At 43.1% G+C, this 21,739-nt stretch overlaps 1 protein-coding gene across 9 annotated transcripts in view; it reads right to left on the reverse strand.

Annotated features, from left to right (window-relative positions):
- The window catches only part of neto1l (neuropilin (NRP) and tolloid (TLL)-like 1, like), a 69,596-nt gene that overhangs the window by 5,012 nt on the left and 42,845 nt on the right, over window positions 1-21,739 (reverse strand). For 3 of the 9 annotated variants that reach the window (XR_007382532.1, XM_048976486.1, XM_048976484.1), the window contains exons 5-10: window positions 15,120-15,161; window positions 14,889-15,016; window positions 9,029-9,257; window positions 5,490-5,603; window positions 4,182-4,743; window positions 3,061-3,135 (exon numbers count right to left, since the gene is read on the reverse strand). Coding sequence is in view for 6 of the 9 variants with exons in the window: in XM_048976486.1 (XP_048832443.1) it covers window positions 3,075-3,135; window positions 4,182-4,743; window positions 5,490-5,603; window positions 9,029-9,257; window positions 14,889-15,016; window positions 15,120-15,161 (1,136 nt within the window). In the remaining 3 variants the exon portion in view is untranslated. Of the gene's footprint in view, window positions 1-200; window positions 3,136-4,181; window positions 4,744-5,489; window positions 5,604-7,504; window positions 9,258-14,888; window positions 15,017-15,119; window positions 15,162-21,739 lie in introns of those variants that run through there. The other 6 variants (XM_048976485.1, XR_007382534.1, XM_048976487.1 and 3 more) reach the window with 6 other exon arrangements.

Genomic DNA, 21,739 nt, shown 5'->3' on the forward strand with positions numbered 1-21,739 from the left:
TAAGTCAATTTAAAGCAGCCAACATGCAGTCCATATTTATTAATATTACCCCTGCACTTACCCACCCGTTTCATTTATTCCCTATGACTGGCACATTCCTTGCCACATAAGCAGGCTTGGGTAACACCACAGTTTAATAAACCCTCACTTGATCCTTCACGGATTGTATTGGTCAGTCTCCCTCCTCTCATTCTTGTCCAAACCTCGGTCATATCTCTGAATTTCTGGTAAAGAACCTCCTGGATCCACTTCAGCCGGGCTTCAGACATGGACACTCAACCGAGACTGCCGTTGTCACTGCTGTGGACACTGAGAGCTGCAAGAGCTGCATCCCAGTGAACCGTCCTGATGCTGTTTGACCTCTCTGTGGCATTTGATATTGTTAATTGCCGAATCATCCTAGCCACCCTTTCTCAGTTTGGCATTATGGGGACTGCTCTGTGCTGGTTTGACTCATACCTGACATACAGATCATTCCAAGTGGTTTGGTGCAAAGAGGTGTCCAAATCACATCAGGTAATAACCGGTGTTCTCCAAGGCTCAATCCTTGGTCCTCGTCTCTTTTCTTTTTAAATTACTTGTCTATGTCAGATCATCCAGTCCCATGGCTTCTCCTACCACTACTACACCGGTATCTAGATCTACTTGACCTTCTCTCCTGGTGACACCATGGTCTCTGCCAGGATCACTGCATACCTGGCTGACATCGCAGCTTGGATGAGGGACCATCATCTTCATTTTTACGTCTCTAAGACTAAGCTTCTTGTCTTCCTACCAGTCCTACTATCTATCACAACATCGACATTACTATTCAGTGTGGATCATCCATAGCCTCTCCACCAAGGTCTCCTAAGATCCTAGGGGTAATGACAGATGATCATTTGAGGATATAACAGTGGTCTTCCAATCTTGCAGATTTACCCGATATAGCATCAGGAACATTAGGCCTTTCTATCTAAGTATGCACCTGAGCTTTTAATTTAGGCACTTGTTACCTCACGACTTGATTATTGCAACTTTGCACAAGAACCATCTTGTGCTGCTAGACCACTATAGATTAACATGCCAAACCTCTTCTTGACTCTCTTCACTGACTCCCTATTGGAACTTGCATCAAGTTAGAGTTCTTGGTGCTTGCTGAAAGGTCAGGCACCCATCTCCATCTCCCACCTATGTCCCATCTCACCTCCTTCGGTCAGCAAACTAATGCCATATGAAGCTTCCCCCACAGTGTAAGAAGTTTCACTCCAGATAGTTCTTGTGTGGTTCTCTGGTGGTGGAGTGAGCTGGCGAATCATCTATCAGACTCCCATCTCCACCTTCAAGAAACACCTTAAGACCCATCTGTTCCATGAATTCCTCAACTAACTTGATGCGTCTTTATGTTCATTGAATGCTCTTATGTTGCACTTCTGACCCTAAATGTTAGTCCTATTGTCGTATTAGGTTCTTGCTTTGTTAATGGCTGTTATGTAGCTCCTGCTCCAAAACCGCCTACGCTTGTATCTACAACTGGACATTAATTGGAGGCTGAGTCTATCTGTACTTATATTTGCAATGTGCTGTTTGCATTGCTTGAATGTTGCTTTGGACAAAAGCATCTGCTAAAGAAACATATAGCCACATATTATTATAATGGCTTTGAACCCCCCGCAAAATGATTTTTACTGATAAGACACGCAGCCACATAATGAAATGACCCCCCCGCTTAAAAGTTTTAGTGCAGGTGTGTCAAACTTTGACACCGGAGCCCTGTGTAGCTTTGTTCTTTCCCTGTTCCACCACAAATCATTCACTCAAGTGGTAATTAGCACAAGGAGTCGAATGAGGGGAATGAGGTGTGTTAAATGAGAGAAAACCTAAAAATGTGTAGCGCTCCGGCCCCCCAGGACTGGAGTTTGACAGCCCTGGTTTAGCGGCTTGGCAAAATTTATGGGAGACCCCAGTCTGCAAAATCTACAACAGGAGATCCCCCATTGGTTGGCGATTATTTACCTAGAGGTCTATCAGTAAGGCTGCTGGACCGCCCACGCAATTCCCATTTCTGGCTACAGGCCTGCCGCTGCAAAAAATGTAAATGTAAATATAACTACACAACTGGGAGAGACTTGAAATTTGTTCTATTTGAGAAGCACACCGACCCCACCTAAGACTTCCTCAATAGAGGAATGGTGAACTTTCTGGAATTTAGGCTCTTGTTGAGAAAGCACTAAGGAAATGCGGGGTTACGTCAGATCTTAGCATGTGAATATAAGAGATGTTGCACTTCACTGCAAAATTTCAGCTTGAATGGCTGGGTGGGGAAGAAGTGGAGACTGGTCGAAGTCTTGTTTCCTTCTGTTTTTAGTTTTATTCTAAGAAGAAGGACAAAATGTTATCTTCAATTATTTTTACCACTGTAGCTGCAATATACTTGATTCCCTCACCGGAGAAATCAGGCTTCCTGCTGGCTAGTTGAAGGGGACCTGTTTCACAAACATAAGCCAGTCTTATACTGCTCATTGCAAGTGGCCCCTAAAGATTACAAAAGATCATAATCATTGTATTGTATTATTCACAGACCCAATTAATTATAGATCATGGAAACAAAATTAATTTAAAAACTATTACTGATTACATTATGAATAAAGATGACTGAAGTAGAACATGACACAAAGTGTTATGTGGAATTTATGCATAATATTAGCAAACACCGTTAATCGACTGTCGTCTGCATCGGTGTAAACATAAAAATTGGCGTTCTCCTTAGATGAAAAAATCTACCAAATGTTAAAATTTATGCACATGGATAAACAAAAATCAAATATTCAGTGACTCAAAACGCACGAGTAAAAACTACAAGGACAGAAATAATATGCAGACCTACCAACAAATATGGCTGGTAAACAAATCATTGAAATGGAAATTAATTTACAACACAAACAGAAACCATTTGCCAGTAGTGAGAAGCACCCACATTTCGGATAAAACATAAATCAAGTGTGGCAGCGTATGTGGACTTACACTGAATTACAATGATTTGACAAAACAGGGGAATGGGTCCATGTACTGAGTCCTTACCTTGAGACTGTCTCTTAGACCCTAGTTGTGTTGTACTCGGATTCGTGTTTGCTTAGTGACCCAATGAGGCAGAACCTGCAATGTCACGGCTGTTTCATTTAATATCATACTCTTTTTTGCATAGACAGAAAAGTTTACGCATACATACTGTAAACGCAGCATACTGGATCTGAAATGTGAAATTTTAAAACATGTACATGCAAAAATGAAAGAACTATGTGTTTCTTTTCTGCAAATATAGGTAAACCAAACATAAAACAACTGTGTAATGCATGTATACACATCAAACATATGCATGCATGACAGTTATATAGGGCATGTTGTATGAATTGTATGCATCTTTGATATAACCACTTGTTCTTGTAAACATTTAATCCTCACAAGCAAAGTGCAGTGATACAATAAAATATATTTTTTTGTAAAAACAGGTTCATGCCATAAAACGTTGTTTTACTGACTAGAAACAAATACTTAAATTTGTCCATTTCATATATTGTATATGATTTTATTACTTTTCAAATCTGTTTCTACAATGCTTCGGTTTATTTCAAAAAGTGCTTTTAGTCTTCAGTCAAATGACAAGCCCTTTAGTTCCAAGTACTTAGAACATTAATGTATTTAAACAGAAATCTTAAAGTGATCCTTCAAATAGACCAAAAGAAGAAGGATCCACCATCCCTGGCAGGGGAGTTTGTTTTAGCCCTTAGCAATCCCCATGCACCACAGAATAGAAAATGGCATATCTTTATGGACAACGTTTTCCTATATGTTATTTTTATGCAAAGATTTTTTTTTTTTTTTAATCGGTAGCCCAGGATGGGAAATGGCTGGTCTGGATCGGTGCTGGGACAAAGCATGCAGTCATGTTCAAACAAACTCAAACAACATGTTCATCAGCTGGCCATAGTACGGCATCACCAGCCTGAGCCAACCCCCATATGAATGACACAGAGGTTGTAATGAAAGACGGAGAAATCAAAGTTAAACAATAAATAAAAATAAAACGGCTGAAGGCAAAAAAAAAATAAAACAGGGAAAAAATAAATAAAAGGAACAAATACATGTTTGGGTATTAAAGTGTTCCGAGTGATAGTCTTCATCAAAAATCAATGGATACTGACCGCTGTACTCCTTTATCGTGTCGGGATAGCCTGTGGCTTGTGGTGGGCACCTCTTCCATGTCGTCGTCCAGGTCGCAGCCGTCGGTGGCGTCTTGCGAGTAGCTGTGCTTCATCACCAGGATGCTCCTGCGATTGGTGGGCGGGATCAGGGGTCTGACCGGCTGCGGCTGGATCTCCGTCAGGATGGTGGCTTCCCGCGTGCTGAGGTTACTGCGGCTGCCCTTGACGCTGGACAGCTGGGATCCACAGTGATGGTCGTGAATGCATCGGGAGGAGGAGCGCCTGAGTTTATGGTAGGTCTCCAAGTCGTCAGCCAGGTCCACCAGCTCGGCGGAGGCTGCGGCGCTGCGCAACGTGCACAGTTCATAGTGCGGGGGCTCAAAAACCTCCTGAAACATAGTCGGGTCGAAGTCCTCTCTCCTGATTATGTACTTTTTGCGAGGCTGTTTTATTTGAACTATGACAGAGACGATAAGTAGGATAATCACGATACAACAGGTGACTCCGATTATCGTCCCGTTCGTGTTGTTGAGGTTGTCCAGAATGTTAGCTTTCCTCTTCTCTGCATGACACAAAAAACAAAGAATTAAAGATGTAACTCACAAGACAATGTTCCGAGACGTACCGTTTTAAAATGGCTGGGAATGGGGAATCTTAGAAATTTTTCCCAGAGAGTGGGCAACGGCTGGGGGGGACAGGAAGTCTCATTGGGGAAGGGACTGGTATTTGCGAATAAGTCTTGGCATAATGATGGGTGTTGATTTGGTCTGGGCCACTGGGAAGCAAATGGTTGTGTTCAAAGGTATTTTCAGGGCAGGGAACACAAGAGAATGAATGTGAGAACAAGTGCCGAGGGCTACCATATAAAATTCGAGACAAACAGAGGAAAACAATGTGGCCAAAGCAAGGTAAGTGGGTGAAATGCTGACTCTAGCGAATTGTGGTTTCCGGCCACCTGAGTGCCTTCTCCCGTGTGAAGAACAGACCCACAACGGTGTAACCATTCCCGGAAATTGGAGCTATAATTCATTTAGCTTACGGTGACACAGAAATACTAGTGTGCAGCTAGGCTTTCACTTCGCACTGAAAAAACACAGGTTTTAGCTGCAATTCTGTAAGGAAACGTAGTCACAGGCGCGACTCCTTTTTCGTGTGGCTGAAAGACGGAATCATGCTAGATACGGCTTTGACACACAGGTGGACCCACCGGGACTCGCCATCCTGGTGGATCCGCCGCTGCCAGCTTCTGTGTGCTGTGAAGGGTGTGTACATGTGTCGGAATCATCATGTGGAAACCAGCGGACTCACCTTTGCAGTGATTCTCATCCCAGGGGTAGACACAGTTCTGCACCCCATTGCACACCAGAGAGTTGTTGATGCACATATTACTGTGGCAGAAAAAAGTGTCTGCTTCACACGGGGCTAAAGGAAAAAATAATACAAGGCAATCCCAAATAAGCAACATACACGTTGCATTCTCAGCAATGTGGCTTGCAAGCCAAACAGCGTGAGGGTATTATAATAAATACCGGAAAATAACAACTGGCTGAGGTCCACGCAAATCAACCTGAACTAAAATACATGTTTGTGGCCTCATATGCATTTTGTAATATGGCTAATACCAGACGTGACTTTATGTATAACTTCTGGAAGGCGGGCAGTCAGAAGGTCACCGTGTCTGTTTAGCGATCATTACACGTCTTTCACGTTCTCATAGCACCATTAGAAAAACCAACCCCTGTCACATCACCATGATTATCACCGTAAAAAGAAATCGGACTTTTCCTATGCTAAATTAACCATAATTAATCATACGTTTCACTCTGGTACTCACTTTGGCTATAGGTGCACTACTCTCTGAAAGGCGTGATGAGATAATCATACTTAACAATGATTTTGGATTAAAAGCAGATTGCTTTTGTGCAAAATCTCAGTCCGAAAAATGTTTGATATCCATCCATCCATCCATCCATTTTCCAAACCGCTTATCCTACTGGGTCGCAGGGGGTCCGGCGCCTATCCCGGAAGCAATGGGCACGAGGAAGGGAACAACCCAGGATGGGGGGCCAGCCCATCGCAGGGCACATTCACACACCATTCACTCTCACATGCACTCTTATGGGCAATGTAGCAACTCCAATTAGCCTCAGCATGTTTTTGGACTGTGGGGAGAAACTGGAGTACCCGGAGGAAACCCCACAACGACATGGGGAGAACATGCAAACTCCACACACATGTAACCCAGGCTGACACTAGATCCCGGGTCCCAGAGGTGTGAGGCAACAGTGCTAACCACTGCACCACCATGCCGCCCCCAATGTTTAATATTCATAACCGAATTTTAACAGAAGAGATGCGACCCAGATGATCGGATAAAGTTATCCGTAGAAGGCTATCAGAAAGAAAAACGGCTGAAATTCGAGAGCCTGCAGTCATCTTGTAATTAAAAATCAAGGTCACTTTTTACTGGGGAGAAAACTCCCCCTCAATCACACATGATACTAATGACGTCCATCCATGCCCAAAATATCATGTCATTTGCTACTGCAATGTTCTTTTATGAAAATGTTCATAAGTTGCAGTTGCAGTTTTAGTCTTTATGTCATAAGCAAATATCGATTGGGATGGCCAACATTTCTTTCATTCTCAAACACACCACATTACTTTGCTTCACCCCCTCAGAATGAAGGCTCAAGGTTGTGCAGAATAGCTACAGTGATGTAGTTTACTCCACGGGCAATCTCAGGTGAATAATAACACTAGCGATGTTGGGATGAGTCATCACTCTACTCGCTGCACTAATACGCCACTGTCTCTAAATCAACCTGGGGTCATTACATCCCACCACCACTAGGTGGTGTCTTAGCACTCCATAACGAAAGATCTCACTAACTCTCTCTTAATTGAGAAACGGAACTGGACTAATCTCCGCTGAGAGCCATTCTTTCATACTATATTTTATTATTGGCATTAAGCTCACATTAAAAGATCCCAAAACAACTAACTGTGGGAATCAAATTATAATTAACAATAAGGCAATATATCAGTATGTCTAACAGGTACTGATTTGTTGTTACTTTCCCTTGATGTAAACATAGTCACAAATCAATGGTACCATATCAGAATGCAATTCACTCGGGATAAAAAAAAAAAAAAAAACACGGCTTCTTCAAACCAAACAACAGGCATGGAAATATTCCGGGAAATTACTTATGGAGTATTTCAAATTCCATCAAGTGAAAGTTTTACAGGAAATGCTGTCTTTACAGTATCTGTGATAAAGATAGGGCTGATTAACCCCCCCCCCCCCGCCCCAGATGCTGCCCCTTCTCTTCTACATAGACAGTGCTGATGGTCTTAACCGGCCTGGGGTTAGGGCTGATTATGCAGGGGTTTCCTGGGCAACAGCACATCCTGAGCTGACGGACTGCGCAGAGCGCATGGCACAGATGGGCTTTAGAAGCGGCCGCTGCAGTTTGTGAAGGCTCGCGAAACCCCGATTAAAGCCTGTCTGTTCCCTAACCAAAGCTCCATCTGCTTGGACTCGCATAACCCATTATGATGTCCCTGTGCGTGCGCTGGCCAGCGCCGGCCCGCCATTAATGCCCGTCTTCAGATCATTTCACGTTAATTTAACGGTGCCTCAGAGAAGCACGAAATGGGTGCAGGCTAGTCCAGGGAATGTGGAGTATAAGGAATTAGAACAGCAGAATAAAATTATGAAAAGGCTGGTCTGACTGCCTGCTCTTTGTTTTCTCCTATCTTTTTCCCGCCAAAATTTGTGTGGTTTGCCTTCGCAGCCTTAGAACCGCTGGTTCCACGGCCTGATCTCTGATGGTGGCACTCTGCCAATCGGGCTGCTATGTGTCGTGGGGCGAATCTCATTCCCATCCCCTCCCCCACAGCATCCTCGCCCTAGAGCACAGAATAATGTCCGGTGCTTCAATCTCTCAGTAGGGCCACAGAAATTCCCTGGTATATACGCCAACTTAGATGAAAGATTCCAGATAGCTCTTGGACATTTTTGCTCATTAATTAATGAAGGACTCTAGAGAAATGGCAATGTTTGAAATAAGCTGTACTGTTATTGTGAAGCGATAAGTTTCTTCAAGGTGAATCAAAAAAAGGACTAAGAGGGCTGTGATGTGGGTGACAGTTTCTGGGTTCAGTACCTCAACGCTGCTATAAAAGTTTCCATGTTTGTTACCTAATCACTGCTATGAAAGTTTAGAATTACCTCTCTTTAATCAAAATACGGTGAATAGGTATTTTCTTGCGTCACATCTTCAAAAACCTGCTAACTATATGCTGTACAGTCATCCATCAACTTTTGTCCTTGTGTCTTATCATACTTAGGTTCAAGGTCCTGTAAAAGCCTTAATAAAACTTACCTAGAGACATCCGAAGCAGGCATAGTGGACGTTAGTGGATGCATTTTACCATGTGTGCACCATGTGGCAAGAACCAAGATAAACCAACTGCACTGCCGCTATAGAGGTTTAGTTAAGTGTGTGTGATATTGTATCTCATGTTGTACAGTATGTTTGACCTCTGACCCCCTTGAAGTACATCCAGATTGACTTACGTCCTCAATTGCGGAATGTCACCTGGACACAAGTTGATGGATACCTGTACTTCTATATCGTGTCTTGTCTACTGAAGTCCATGAATCTCAGTTCTCAAAACAAATAAAAAAATGAATGAATTAATCTTTAATGCCTCACTTCAGTCTACGTTTTATTTTTTCATTGTCACCCTAAGAATGTCTTTTCTGAGGCCTCAAATCAAAGCCGATTTGTTCAATGTGATCAACTGCTTGGAAGGAAAATAGGAGTGGGTTTCCTTACGCTCCTGAAAAGTGGTAAAAAGGATGCGGAATCGGGTCTTGCGGCTCCCCTCGTCGGCCCACATGCGGATCACGCCCAGCGCTGACGCCAACATCATGTCGTTGGCCACTGTGCTGCAGAACTTGCTCTTCAGGTCCTCTACGGAGCCGCTGCCGTCGTACACCGCCACGAAGTTGCGCTTGCACTCGTTCGAGTTCTGCATCTCGTAGTCGAGAAACCGCAAGTAGATCTGCAAGGGCAGAGAGGGAACCCGTGATGACAATGATTCCGGATCACCAGTGGTGGGCACATGTCTCCCTTTGGCTGCATGCGGGACACTAAGGTTGGGTGTTCGGTGCAACAATTTATATAGTAATGATAATAAAGAACATATTGATACTTTATTGGTCCCCATGGGGACATTCCCTTTACACCTCCTCCAACTTGCGCTCTGTAGGTGAGATCAAGCTGGCTGTCAAGGGCAGCCACCAATAGCAGCACCCAGGGAGCTGGGCCCCTAGGATCCAAGGATGTGTTGATGCTGAGCTTGAACCAGTGATCTGCCAATCACAGGCACAGGAAGAATTTAACATCTCCTATGACTATGGTTGGAGGACATGAGGGGCAGGATTTGAAGGGTAACTAGTTGGTTAACAGAAAAATAACAATCGTGGTTTGTGGAATTGAGCTTTTTTTTTCCCGTCAAGTCGCTGGCTTTCTGGAGCTCCAGTGTTTTCAACCTCCACAATGAAAACGGGGATGAAAATTGGCAAAGTCTCCCAGAGCAGTGGTCCATCCTAAGGAATGCCTCATACTGCATATGAGGCAGTGGATTTTAGAATGAAATGATGCTTCATTTGCCATTTGCACGAGTACAGTTACATTGGAATGTTTCATTTCACATATCCCACCCTTGCTGTCCTATGAGACATACAAACGCAAATATACAGATGAGAGCGAAGCTGGGGGTCTAAGCACAGGGTCAGCCATTTAATTGGCACCTCTAGTCCATTTTTTTGGGGGGGGCAGGTGGGGGGGGGGGGGTCAAGGGTCTTGCACAAGGGCCCAACAGACATGGTAATTCTACAAAGGATGCAATTTGAACCGGTAACCTTTCAGATAATAAGTACAGAAGTCTAACCTGCTGAGTCACACGCCACTCACACCTTTGGTGAATCATCCAAAATACAGTTTTCACTGCAGGAAACATGTGTTTTTTATCCCTTGCTATTTAAATATATAAAAAGCTTCATGTGATGTGTTTACAGTCTTAAGGTCTGTGGTGATGACAGCCTTATCTCGAGGTCTCCAACGCAAGGTGATGGCGAGGAAATACAAGGCTTTAATTTGGGCATGACGAATAGCACGGGGCGTCGTGAGGCGAGACTAATGGCCCACGGAATGTCAGTCAGGCTTCAAGGGGATCCTAGCGAGGAGCACGTGTCTGTTTAAAAGCGGCTTCCGCATTGCCTCCCCTCATGCCACGCCTACAGATGTTACGAATGGTCCTTTCCTCAGAAACCCAGCGTTTCATTACTGAATGCTCCATTTCCATCAGAGCGTGTAAATGCCGGGGGCGTTACGGGACGGGGAGGGATATATCTGACAGGACAAAATAGCCACATGTGACCTCACGATTCTCAAGTCAAATGCTTCCTGGAGAAATGACATAAGTAAATTTCCAACAAGCTGTTTCACACCCTTGCCACTCAACTCGCTCACACCATCCGGTCCGGTTACTTTGGTTCCATTGTGGGAGGTGGCATTAGAGGACCTTTAAGAAAAACGACGATAATGAAACAGGACAGGAAAGAGAGCTAATGCGGACCAAATGAGTACAATGCATCTTCCCTTTCTGTGCCATCATGTGTTCAGATTGCTGGCTCGTTGAGAAAACTGGCATCTGAAAACGTGATGAGTGCATCCAAATGTGCGTAGGACTGCAATTGGGATGCAGTTGTGTCTTCGCAGCAGTACGAAGCCACGGATGAATCTTCAAAGTAATATCCATCTCGCAGAGATGACTAACAGGCTCCTCACAGAGGGAAAACGATTGCGAAGAGGTCAGAACTCCAGGCTTAGCATGTGCTGCCCATTGTCGTCAGGCTTTTTCCCAGAATTCTCAGCGATTACTACTGCAGCGATGGGCCTGCTATGTGTCAACTGGTAGGGGTGTACAGAACGATGTAAGAAAGTTTCCCGCCACATTTTGCAATGAATACAGATGCTCTCATTAAATATTTACAGATATTTTTGCAAACACACACAAAAATCCACCAACCTACATTAATTTCCAATTAGTTTACAACATAGTCTGTAAAGTGTGCTAAACTGGAACTGCTGCGGGGATCAGAGAAGTAGGATGAGAGCAACCCTACGTGAGGGATGAAGGATGAGGCTGCTGGAGTGAGACGGAACGTATTCTTCATTTAGGGGTCAAGGCAGAGATGCAGGAGAGAGCTGTGAGGAATGAGGTCAATTAAAAAGTTTAGCCTTGACAGCGAGTGTGTCTAAGGCAGGGTAAATATGAGTGTGGGGGCGAGGTGTTACTTTCCCTCTTCTGCTATAATTTTGCGGTAATGCCCACCTCCTCCAGCAGCTTCTAGCGGCCATTAGAAAATGACGTCCTCCAAAGCCTCAGATGTGATGAGGGGCCACCCGGAAATATCATCCAGCCTTTCGTCCTTCGAGGCCCTGGCGGTGTCAGCCACAACCCAGAGCCACTGAAACACCCCATGCTAACACCTCCCATAGGATGGAGGTACTTTTCCTGTAACTACGCCCCCTTCGGGCCGGTCGAAGCATTCCATATCTAGCACCTCTGCAAATTCCAGAGACTTCGCTTGATTGTTCAAGTACATTTTAATTAGATTCATCATCTACTTTAATTTGTTTATTTCTTTTCTGCAGGAGCTCTGAATATATCTCCCAGGCTGTTCTCGGTATGATGGAAACCATGGACCATGGGATGCATCTGAATGGGGGCGGGCGGGGGGGGGGGGGGGGGGGTGGTGGAACATAAAGTTATGTCAATTTATCTGTTCGCTTTTGAAAAACTCAGATATATAGCATAAGCTTTTTTTTAAAAAAAATAAAGTTGTATCAATTCGCATTAAATTAGTTGAAGCTATTTTTTTATTCATCTCTGCATTCTTAATGATTATCCCTCTGATTCCATGGTCCACGGCAGCGGCTTTTAGAAAGACCGCACGTTACTATAGTTTAAATCGTTTTATCCTGGAGCCACGACGTGTTTGAGGTGCAGATCACATCGTCACTGCACTGACTAATTTGTACCCGACGCCAGGCGATGTCACCTGGCAGCTGGAGTGAGACGGGAACATCGGCGCATTCCGCCGCGAGGACGGGGGGAGCGCGGCTGAAGATGTCGCAGGGATGAATTTATTCCCATGTCGGTGTCGGTAACAGAAATCGGATTAAGACGCGGTCTGCTTGTCGAGGAGGTTAGCGTCAGCCGGCGGGTGGTGCGTCAGCTGAAGTGAAGGACTTGTCTCCCGAAGACTCACGTTCCAGTGCAGGAGGGGCTTTGCTGTAGGACTCTTGAGCTGAGTGCTTAACTTGCATTGCTCCCTTGAAAAACGCATCCATTGAATTGGCATAAGGCACAACTTGCCCTTATCCACCGAATAGCAAGCACAGGTTGCACATAGATTGCGGCTGATCCCTCCCTTTCAAAGTGCAGTCACAACTCACTCATCTGGTTTATTTCACTCCATTATAGACTCAAATAAAGTCAAAAGAAAAGCCTGTTTCTCAAAGGAGTAAACTCACACATTAACGCGTGTCCGTCAGGGCTTGTGTGTTTTACATCCTGCGATACGCTCAGGAGGTATTTCTAATACAATTCGGCTGCTTTGTTGAGTAATATAGTAAGTGAGATGGGGGGTAATCAATAAGACTTTATCAAGCAAACCATCATAGTCGAACATGGCACATCCATCCGGAGAGGGCAAAATCCATTGTAATGTAACAGGAGAAGAATGTATATAAACAGAAAGGCTTATTGTGTGCTAGCAAAGTCACATCAAGTGACCTAAGTAATTACAGCATACGTGCTCCTAAAGGAAGACAGGGAGGGAAGATTTCATTTGTACCCCTTAGAGGACATCAGATAGCACTGAAATCAGCTACTCAGGCAATCGATCATAGTACATAAAATTATCTGTAAGTCACTACATAATTACTAAGGACAAGCTGTGTGTGGTGTGTGTATGTGTATGTGTGTCGGTCAGATATACGTTACAGTGTGGGCATCAAATGTCCCCATAATGTGATAAAACGACATTTTGACATTGTGGGGACCATTTTTTCAGTCCCCACAAGGGGAAACTCAATTTTTTTTTAAATTGTTACTGCAATCAAAAAACCAGATGCCAGAAGACTTGTATTTTGTTTGGTTACTTATGGTTAAGGTGACAGATAGGTAGGGTTAGGGTTGTCATTGTTGAGATTAGGGTTTTGCCCATAGAAATGAATGGAAAGTCCCCACAAAGACAGGAGTACAGGTCTGTGTGTGTGTGTGTGTCTGTGAGAGAGAGAAAGAGAGAGAGAATGTGTGAGCTGCTTTGGGGTGGGGGGCTTACATAACACGTGCCGACTGACAGACCGCTCAGAAGCACAACAATAAAAAAGACCCCCGAAATGACACCTTCCTGGCTCAAAATGTCACTGCGATAGGAGCCTGCAACCTAACTGTGAATTGGGCTATTCTGCTTGCCCCAACGAACTGTACAGCTGCAGATTTGCCATGGGAAAAGCAATTAACAGCAAGAGAGATAAGACAGAAGGACCCCAGAGAGCAAAAATACAAGCCACTATGGACTAAGGTATCTGCAATGCCTTCTTCGTTTAAAAGCCCGGATGGCTCTCTCAAGGTGTGCCAGATAAGATGGTAAATACTGTTCAGGACCATAAATTCAGAGAAAACTGTGTCTGTGCATCAACTGTTCCAATCCATTTCTGAAATTTCAATCAAAAGACAACAGCTACGGTTTTCCACACAGGGAGAGGAAAAGGTGGGATGGAAGTACAGAGGGAAAATAGAAGGGAAAATCTGGGACGTAGCATTAAAACACATTGGGAAGTATCACAATGATTTAACTGACAGAAAGCAATTTCGTAACTCAAACGGCAATGCATTAGCGTAGTCTCCGGTGTCGCTATCTCCATAGCGGATAATGAAGGAACAAACGGATTCTGACACCTGAATAAATTACCCTAACGAAACCGCTGAATATACAGCTTTCTACCTGCGCAATCGCCTTGGGAAATATGCATTCATGGCCCACCTCCCATTTGCACATTACTAATGGTGCGTTACCAGATTTTGTTAACCTCAAGCTATCTGAGTAGGAACCAGGAATAAAAACAAATGTCCGTAAAGCCATAACAATCCAGACAAAAACAAAAAACAAACACACAGCAGCAATAACAACCTATCAGACAAACAAACGAGCAAATGGCGTATTGCTGTTTCATCAACAGTGAAGCTCAGTCTTTCGTTTGATGTTCCTCCTGTTAAAAACAGTGCCAGATGTAGAGACCTTTTGAGGAGCAGACCTTTCCTGGGAATTCGACCTCTGCAGTGACCTCCACAATTTTCCCTCTTTAAACGCAGAAGCCCCACCCATGTACTCCTATTGCAGTCAGACTCTGATTTTGTGGATTGGTATCATCAGCATAAAAACTGAAGTTATGATGAAATTTCCCATCTATCACAACACCAGTAGTAACAGGCAATGAAAATAATAACAATTATTATACTCTAACATCACCGGTATCACAGTTTCAAGTGCGCAACCTGGCCGGCGGATCAGCCATTCAGACGCTGATAAGCTGTTGTCAGTGACGACCATCTCACCTTCGACCGCGGTGGGGCCCTGATGTACCACCTGCAGTCCACGGCCTCGGTTTGCAAGGCCTTGCCATCCCTCGCGATCTGCAGTGACTCGACAATGCCTTCAGGTCCCCCCATCTCGAACTCGCAGACTGAACCACAGGAAAACGCATGAAACAATAGATTAGAGAACAGATGGGCAATGCACGGGCCCCTGGTGGGGTACTTAGCTTGCAAAGAATAAATGATACCTACAGGGCAGAGGGTTCGGGACTCCCAGATCTTTAAAGTCAGGATCTGAAAAGAGAGCACATTCATTTTTCACAAAGCAGCACATATTAGTATAAGCCAACCTATGGCTTCTCTGGGTAACACAGAGGACCTACTTAGAACATCCGTAAATGTCTTGTAAATGACATAATGTATAATTTGTCGCTACATTACATTGCAAAGGTAAGTAAGTAAGTAAGTAGAACTTTATTATCAACCCAAACAATTCACAATAAAGTACACAGTGAGACGAAATATCGTTCTCCTAGACCATGAGTGCAACATAAAACATAAACAACGCACGAGGCATATCACGATGAGAAAGGTGACACTTCTAGAAGTGCAACAGTAATTATACATTACTGAAGGACTCAAGGACACATTTGTATGAACATAAATATAGAAACCGGCATGATGCAATTTATTTAACATCTATGCTATAACGCATTGCAATGGTAACACTTCTGGAAGGCCAACAATAATGAAACAATAATAAAGGACAAAAGGACATATTTCTATGAACATATACGATCTAGCTAGAACACTTCAAAAATACCAAATGACATGGGGAACACTATATTAACAGCTGGTTCTGTTGTTTTCCAAATGAAAACTCAATCAGTAACTTCACTGGAAGATTAATTTGTGGAAACTCTCATCTGCCTGAGAAACTAATATGCTGCATATGTTGGAGTGTATGTCGAGTTCTTCCAGGCATGGTATTAAGCGTAGTTCAAATTATTTCAAAAACATCATTTACTGTGTGGTTTGAACGCCATCTGTTGGACTGTATTACAAATCTTGCCCTTCCTGGTGTTCAGTATATTTATACTTTTTTAACCTTTAGCACACAACTCTATTTGTAAGTCTATGTTCAAATCTTGATGTTCATGAATATTGATGTTCATGAAGTAATTTTTTTTGCCATTCTTCATTATTGCATGAAAAGTAAATACTGGGTATACATTATTGGCCATATATTCACATAACCAACCTTCAGGTGCATCACACCCTGCCGCCCCCCCCCCCCCCCCCCCCAAAAAAAAAAAAAAAAAAACTCTAAGGGTTGCAGTACATAAAATTCTAGCATGCTTCAAGCCATCTTACAGGGGCTTACATTTCTGAAACTTCACTTTACTTGACTACTGCTAGAGGATAACTTCAAATGTTTGTTTTTGGTTACAGAGGACAATTTGTACAACAACACTAATCTCATATATCCTCTTGCCATTCTTCACATATACTCACATCATTCTTCAAAAAGCAAACAAGCAAACAAACAAGGATATTCACAGTTCTAACAGCATCATGACTGCAGCAGCGTCCCCGCTTGCCTGTCCTATGATTTGCTGAGCTGACAAAGAGGCATCCACACCTTGAGTACTTCCGTCGGCCTGTCACAATTTACGGCATGTGACTCATACTCCACTGTCCTGATTCACACGGGGGGGTTTGAGGTAGAGCTGCCCAGTTTCAAATATATCTGCAGCATCTCTCCAGAAATCAAGCCCCAGCACTGGTCTATAATGTATTATAAAAAAACAATGAATAATATGCCTAGTGTGACTAATTCCTAGCAATAAACATGACTGACGCTGATACAAAATGATACATGAGAGCAGCACAAAGATATCATCTGAAGCATGAGGGAAAAGCATGCCAACTGGAACCGTCACACCTTGAGTCAGAGCGTTTCGTTTTGCTGGCTGGTACCAGCTGCAGCTAAACCTGATAAGTTACACTTTCTTTACGGAGTAAAAAAGACTCAGGAGGAAAAAAGAAACTGAAATTCACCTGGCAACCGCACCAGCCTGGAAGGTTATGTGAAGATAATTACTGTCATTGAGGTGGGAATCAGTAAAAGATGAGAATGTGCTGGAACACTGTCAGTGAAGACAAAAGAAAAAAAACAAAAAAACATTTGTTCAAGGGCACGACTTTTTCTATTTTTTTTTTTTTATTTGATGGATGATGTTGTAAAAATCCTGCATAACAGCGCAACGCACCGGAATCGTAAATTCACGATTTCCAGAACCCTTGACCAAAAAAACCAACTGTTATGGTGCTGCAGTTACTGTTGTCAATGTGTATTTCACCACGCCCCTATTTCTAGTCTTAGATGAACAGTGTTACCACGGCTACCACTGAAAAAAGGACACGAAGACGTGCTTGTCAATCAAAGATGTCCCTTTCCATGTGACTGATGCTGATTACTTCTAACGAGTTGGTCAAAAACGCTATAGCCAATCAATGAAGCGGATCAATACCCGGAAGATTACTTTTTTTTCTTCTCTTCACAAATTACTTCCATGAGGAAAAAAAAGAATGTGTCAGACACTTAATGAAGGAATGACCTTAGGGTCACCCGGGCTGGTTACCGGGCTGATTTATGATTTGGGTTTGGCATCGCTTAACCCCAGTTGTTCAGGGGACCGGTCCTGACTCACAGATGCATAACAAAACCCCCTGCAGTGCTGATACTTCCTCATAGAGGTAGCAGGGAAGGCCCGCAGCCCCTCACACAGCTAAAGGAAGGGGGAAGTTGGGAGAGCCTCAGCTGAATAGTAAACGGAAAAGCAAAGAGGAGAATGCTCTAGCTGGCTGGCATGATTGACAACGGACTATATTTACAGTCGGCGTAAGAAATACCTTTTGCTTGATACACTGATAACAGGCAGGCCATGTGTCTGCTTTGCACAGAAGGACATGGATTGCAAATCTCACGAATTGACCATGGAACACACACGTTTCGGCCAGTTCACACGCTCACATGCCATGTCTTGTGTATCTCACGCTGAGAAGTAAGGGATAACATCCACCGAGGTGTCCCTTTATACTGAACCAGTAGACATACAGAGGCTATGAAGTTCATAACTGTCCCATGTTATATGGAATTAATCGCTACTTACCAGTCAATCAGAAAATAGCATCTGTCATTTCCGGGTAAATTCCAAAATAAGTTACACGTGATCCCACTGCAAGCACATTATTTTATATGGATGTGCAAACACACGGACTGCAGACAAGGTGGAAGTGGAAGAGCCGGATCTGATGAATGTGATAAGCAGGACTCTCAAGTCTAATGCATTGACCATGAGACACATGATTCGGCCCTAATGAAATCTCGCTCCAAACTTTTGAAGCAACTTGAGAACCTTGCATACTGTCTACCAGAGAGGCATCATGCATTTCAAAGATGCAAGCAATACATTCCTATAATTGTTTGTATTTTATAATATTTTTCTTATTTTAATAAATAATTGTAACTTCAGGGACTTCATTTGATAAGAATAATGTATTTCAGTCAAAAGGAGAAATGTTGCACTCAATAATGTTGTTTTTCATTTTGTTTAGTAACCTAAATGTGATTGCATTGAATTATCTGTCCATCCATCCGTCTATCAATCATCCTTCCTGTTCATCCAGTACAGGGTTGCTTTGTGCCTGAAGTCTATCCCGGGAAACACAGGATATGAAGCAAGGGGCACATTGGACAGGATGCCAGTTACATTAAATTATATACAATAAAACTGAAATACAACCCAAAATGTTGTACGCTTTGATATAAATAATAGGAAATATGTATATTAATGCAGAGATATGCTGCAGGCAGCAAGTGGTCTGATGTAGCGATAGTTAAATATTGTAAGAAAAAGTCAGGTAATTTATGCGTATCATACGATTCCTAAATTACAGCTGTGATGTATTTTCATAATTCCTGAAGGATGTTCTTTCTGGAAGTATTTGCATAAATACAGGTTCAGGGAACTTGTGTTTATGCAAACGTCACTTCGCTAACTATGACGCAGGAAAAGCAAGCCAAGGTTAACCGTCTGATGAAGACTAGTTAACCCTGAGATTAGAACAGCCTGTGTGACTGAATACCAGATGATGATACCATCTGACTGAATACCAGGCTGTGCATATACATCTCTTTCAGCCATAAATTTATGAAGGAAAAACATTTTTATCCATGTCATCACAGTGTTTTTATTTGTCCATGGTTAAATTATTTAAAAAAAAAAAAGATCAACCGCTCCAATCAAAGGCCAAGGACATGGCTTGAACCTAATTTATATGTACAGTATGCGACACGCTTTCGATGTGAACAGTGTCCTCACACGGCCTGCCGCTGTGAATTCTTCTGCATCCTTTGATTACGGAGATAGTTCTTTGCCCCCAAGTAACTGTGGAATGAAAGAGGCTACAGAAAAGGAGCAGAGGAATCCATACCATAACCATGACCTTAGAAATATCATTGCCTTCATTTATACTAGATACTATCAGGAACAAGGCAGCGGCATTGTCATTGCCGCTTCCCTACTGTTGGCGAGATGCTATGCGAGTCGAATAGCTAAGCCCGTTTCCCTGGATTCACATGAGGCTGGGCTACATCCTCAATTTGTAAACGCTGGCTTACACTGTAATCTTTAAAGCTTATGGTATTTATCCATAACATAAACCATTTATTTTGCTCCAGAAATTGCATTTCCTCATAGCACTGTCGGGCAGGCACCCTGACACCTATAAGCGTGAGCATACGTGCGCACACAGACACACACACACACACACAGGGCTCTGTTGCTGCCATTCTATTTTGAAGTGAGGCTGTCGAAGACCTATGCAGCCATAGACGAAGTCGTTTCGGAGACTGCGTGGAAGTCAGGTCTCCTTAGCACCGGCCCGCATCCCTTCCGAGGCCCAGGTGGCACAGGCGCCGTTCATCTGCAGCTTCGCTCGCCAAGGTCAAAGCTCTACACACTTTACACACAGCGTGTCATGCGGGAGAGAGCCATTGCTGATTGGAGAGCCGGTGCATCTCGGCTTGCTGGCAAGGTGCAAACTGTGGGAGCCTGACAGGCCAGTAGGAGATGCTTATTCTGCACCTGCCCCCCCGTCAACGCATGGTGGGTCAGCTTTGAGTCTCCGCCTGTACTATAGGACTTGAGCATAAGGCTTAAGAAGGGGCACCTTCTGGTCAGGGCAAGGAAACAAACAGCGAAGAACCTCCTGCCAAAGCACATAAGTGTGCCTTAGTACCAAACACAATTAGCATTCAGCTGAACATGACAGGGTACCGCAACCTGACCAAAGAAACAATAATATACATGCTGCGTATCGCTTTGGATGCATTGAGAGCCTTAAATGACAGAGATCCATTTCAGAAATGGTCACGGTAAAATGTATGCCCACATATCTACATGCTGTATATGACTGCTGATGCATTGAGAGCCATTTCAGAAGTGACTATAATAAAATGTATGTCTGCAGGACAACATACTGTATATATTACAGCTGATAGCCTTAAATGATACCGATCCATTTCAAAAGCAAGTGCAATAAAAAGTATGTCCACATAACTACATGCCGTATATTAATATTTATGCACTGAGAGCCTTAAATGACAGAGCTCCATTTCAGAATTGACTCTGATAAAAGTTTTGCCACATAACAACATACTGCATATTAAAAGCCTTAAATGACAGAGGTCCATTTCAGAAGCGACTATGATAAAATGTATGTCCACATAACTGCATGCTGTATAGTCAGTGGCAAAGCAGTGGCATGGATAACCTGGCAGATTCAGGGGGGGCCAGCACTTTACAAGGGCCCTTCAATATGTTAAATTGTGGGGGGAAACACAAGTGGTATTTTCTCAGGGGGCCCAGAATTTCTAACTACAGCCATGTATATTACTGCTGATGCACCGAGAGCCTTAAATGACAGCTCTATTTTAGAAATGACAATGATAAAATGGTTGTGCACATAACCTTGAATATGTAAAACTGGATGGGGGGGCAAAGTGGCATTTTGTCAGGGGGCCCAGAATTCCTAGCTATGCCCATACAGGGGCAGCCAAGGAGCATGAACACCTTGACAGGTTCAGGGGGCCAGCACTTCATAAGGAACCTTGAATACATAAAATTGGGTGGGGGAGGACCCAAGGTGACATTTCGTCAGGGGTCCCAGAATTTCTAGGTACGCCCCTCCATCCATGCAAACTACTGCTGATGCATTAAGAGCCTTAAATGATAGATTCCATATCAGAAGTGAACTGCATATATTTCTACTGAGTTACAATGTTACTTATTGATTATAACACTAGTTACTGTAAAAAAACATTGCATCAAATCACACAGTAGAGACTTTAGTGCCTGTTCCGCAATCAGGTATTCTCTCTTATGTTTGGACCCTTCTCAGCAAAGAAGATAAATGAGTTATTAGATATCTGGAGTGCAACTCAATTAAAATCATCAATGGGGTAAAAGGAGCCTGTGAACACCTGCTACCTATTTTAACTTAAAGACCTTACCAGGCATATGGTTCAAAAAGCAAAAAAATGAATAAATTGTTAAGCAGATTTAAACAGCAGACTCAAATTAAAACACAGAATGAGGTAATGGGTTATGCCTGACTGTTATTACAATTGCCTTGCAAATATAATAAAATTTATATTTTATATTTTATTAAAATAAAATCAACTACAGGACAATACAGCACAGGTCAAAGAAATTAAAGAAAGCTGGTATAAATCTGAGTTACATAAACGAGAGTAAATAAAAGCTAAAACAAAAAAAATAAAGGAGACATAGAGGTATTTCATA

The sequence above is a fragment of the Brienomyrus brachyistius genome, chromosome 15 (genome assembly GCF_023856365.1).
Source record: "Brienomyrus brachyistius isolate T26 chromosome 15, BBRACH_0.4, whole genome shotgun sequence".
Lineage (NCBI taxonomy): Eukaryota > Metazoa > Chordata > Actinopteri > Osteoglossiformes > Mormyridae > Brienomyrus > Brienomyrus brachyistius.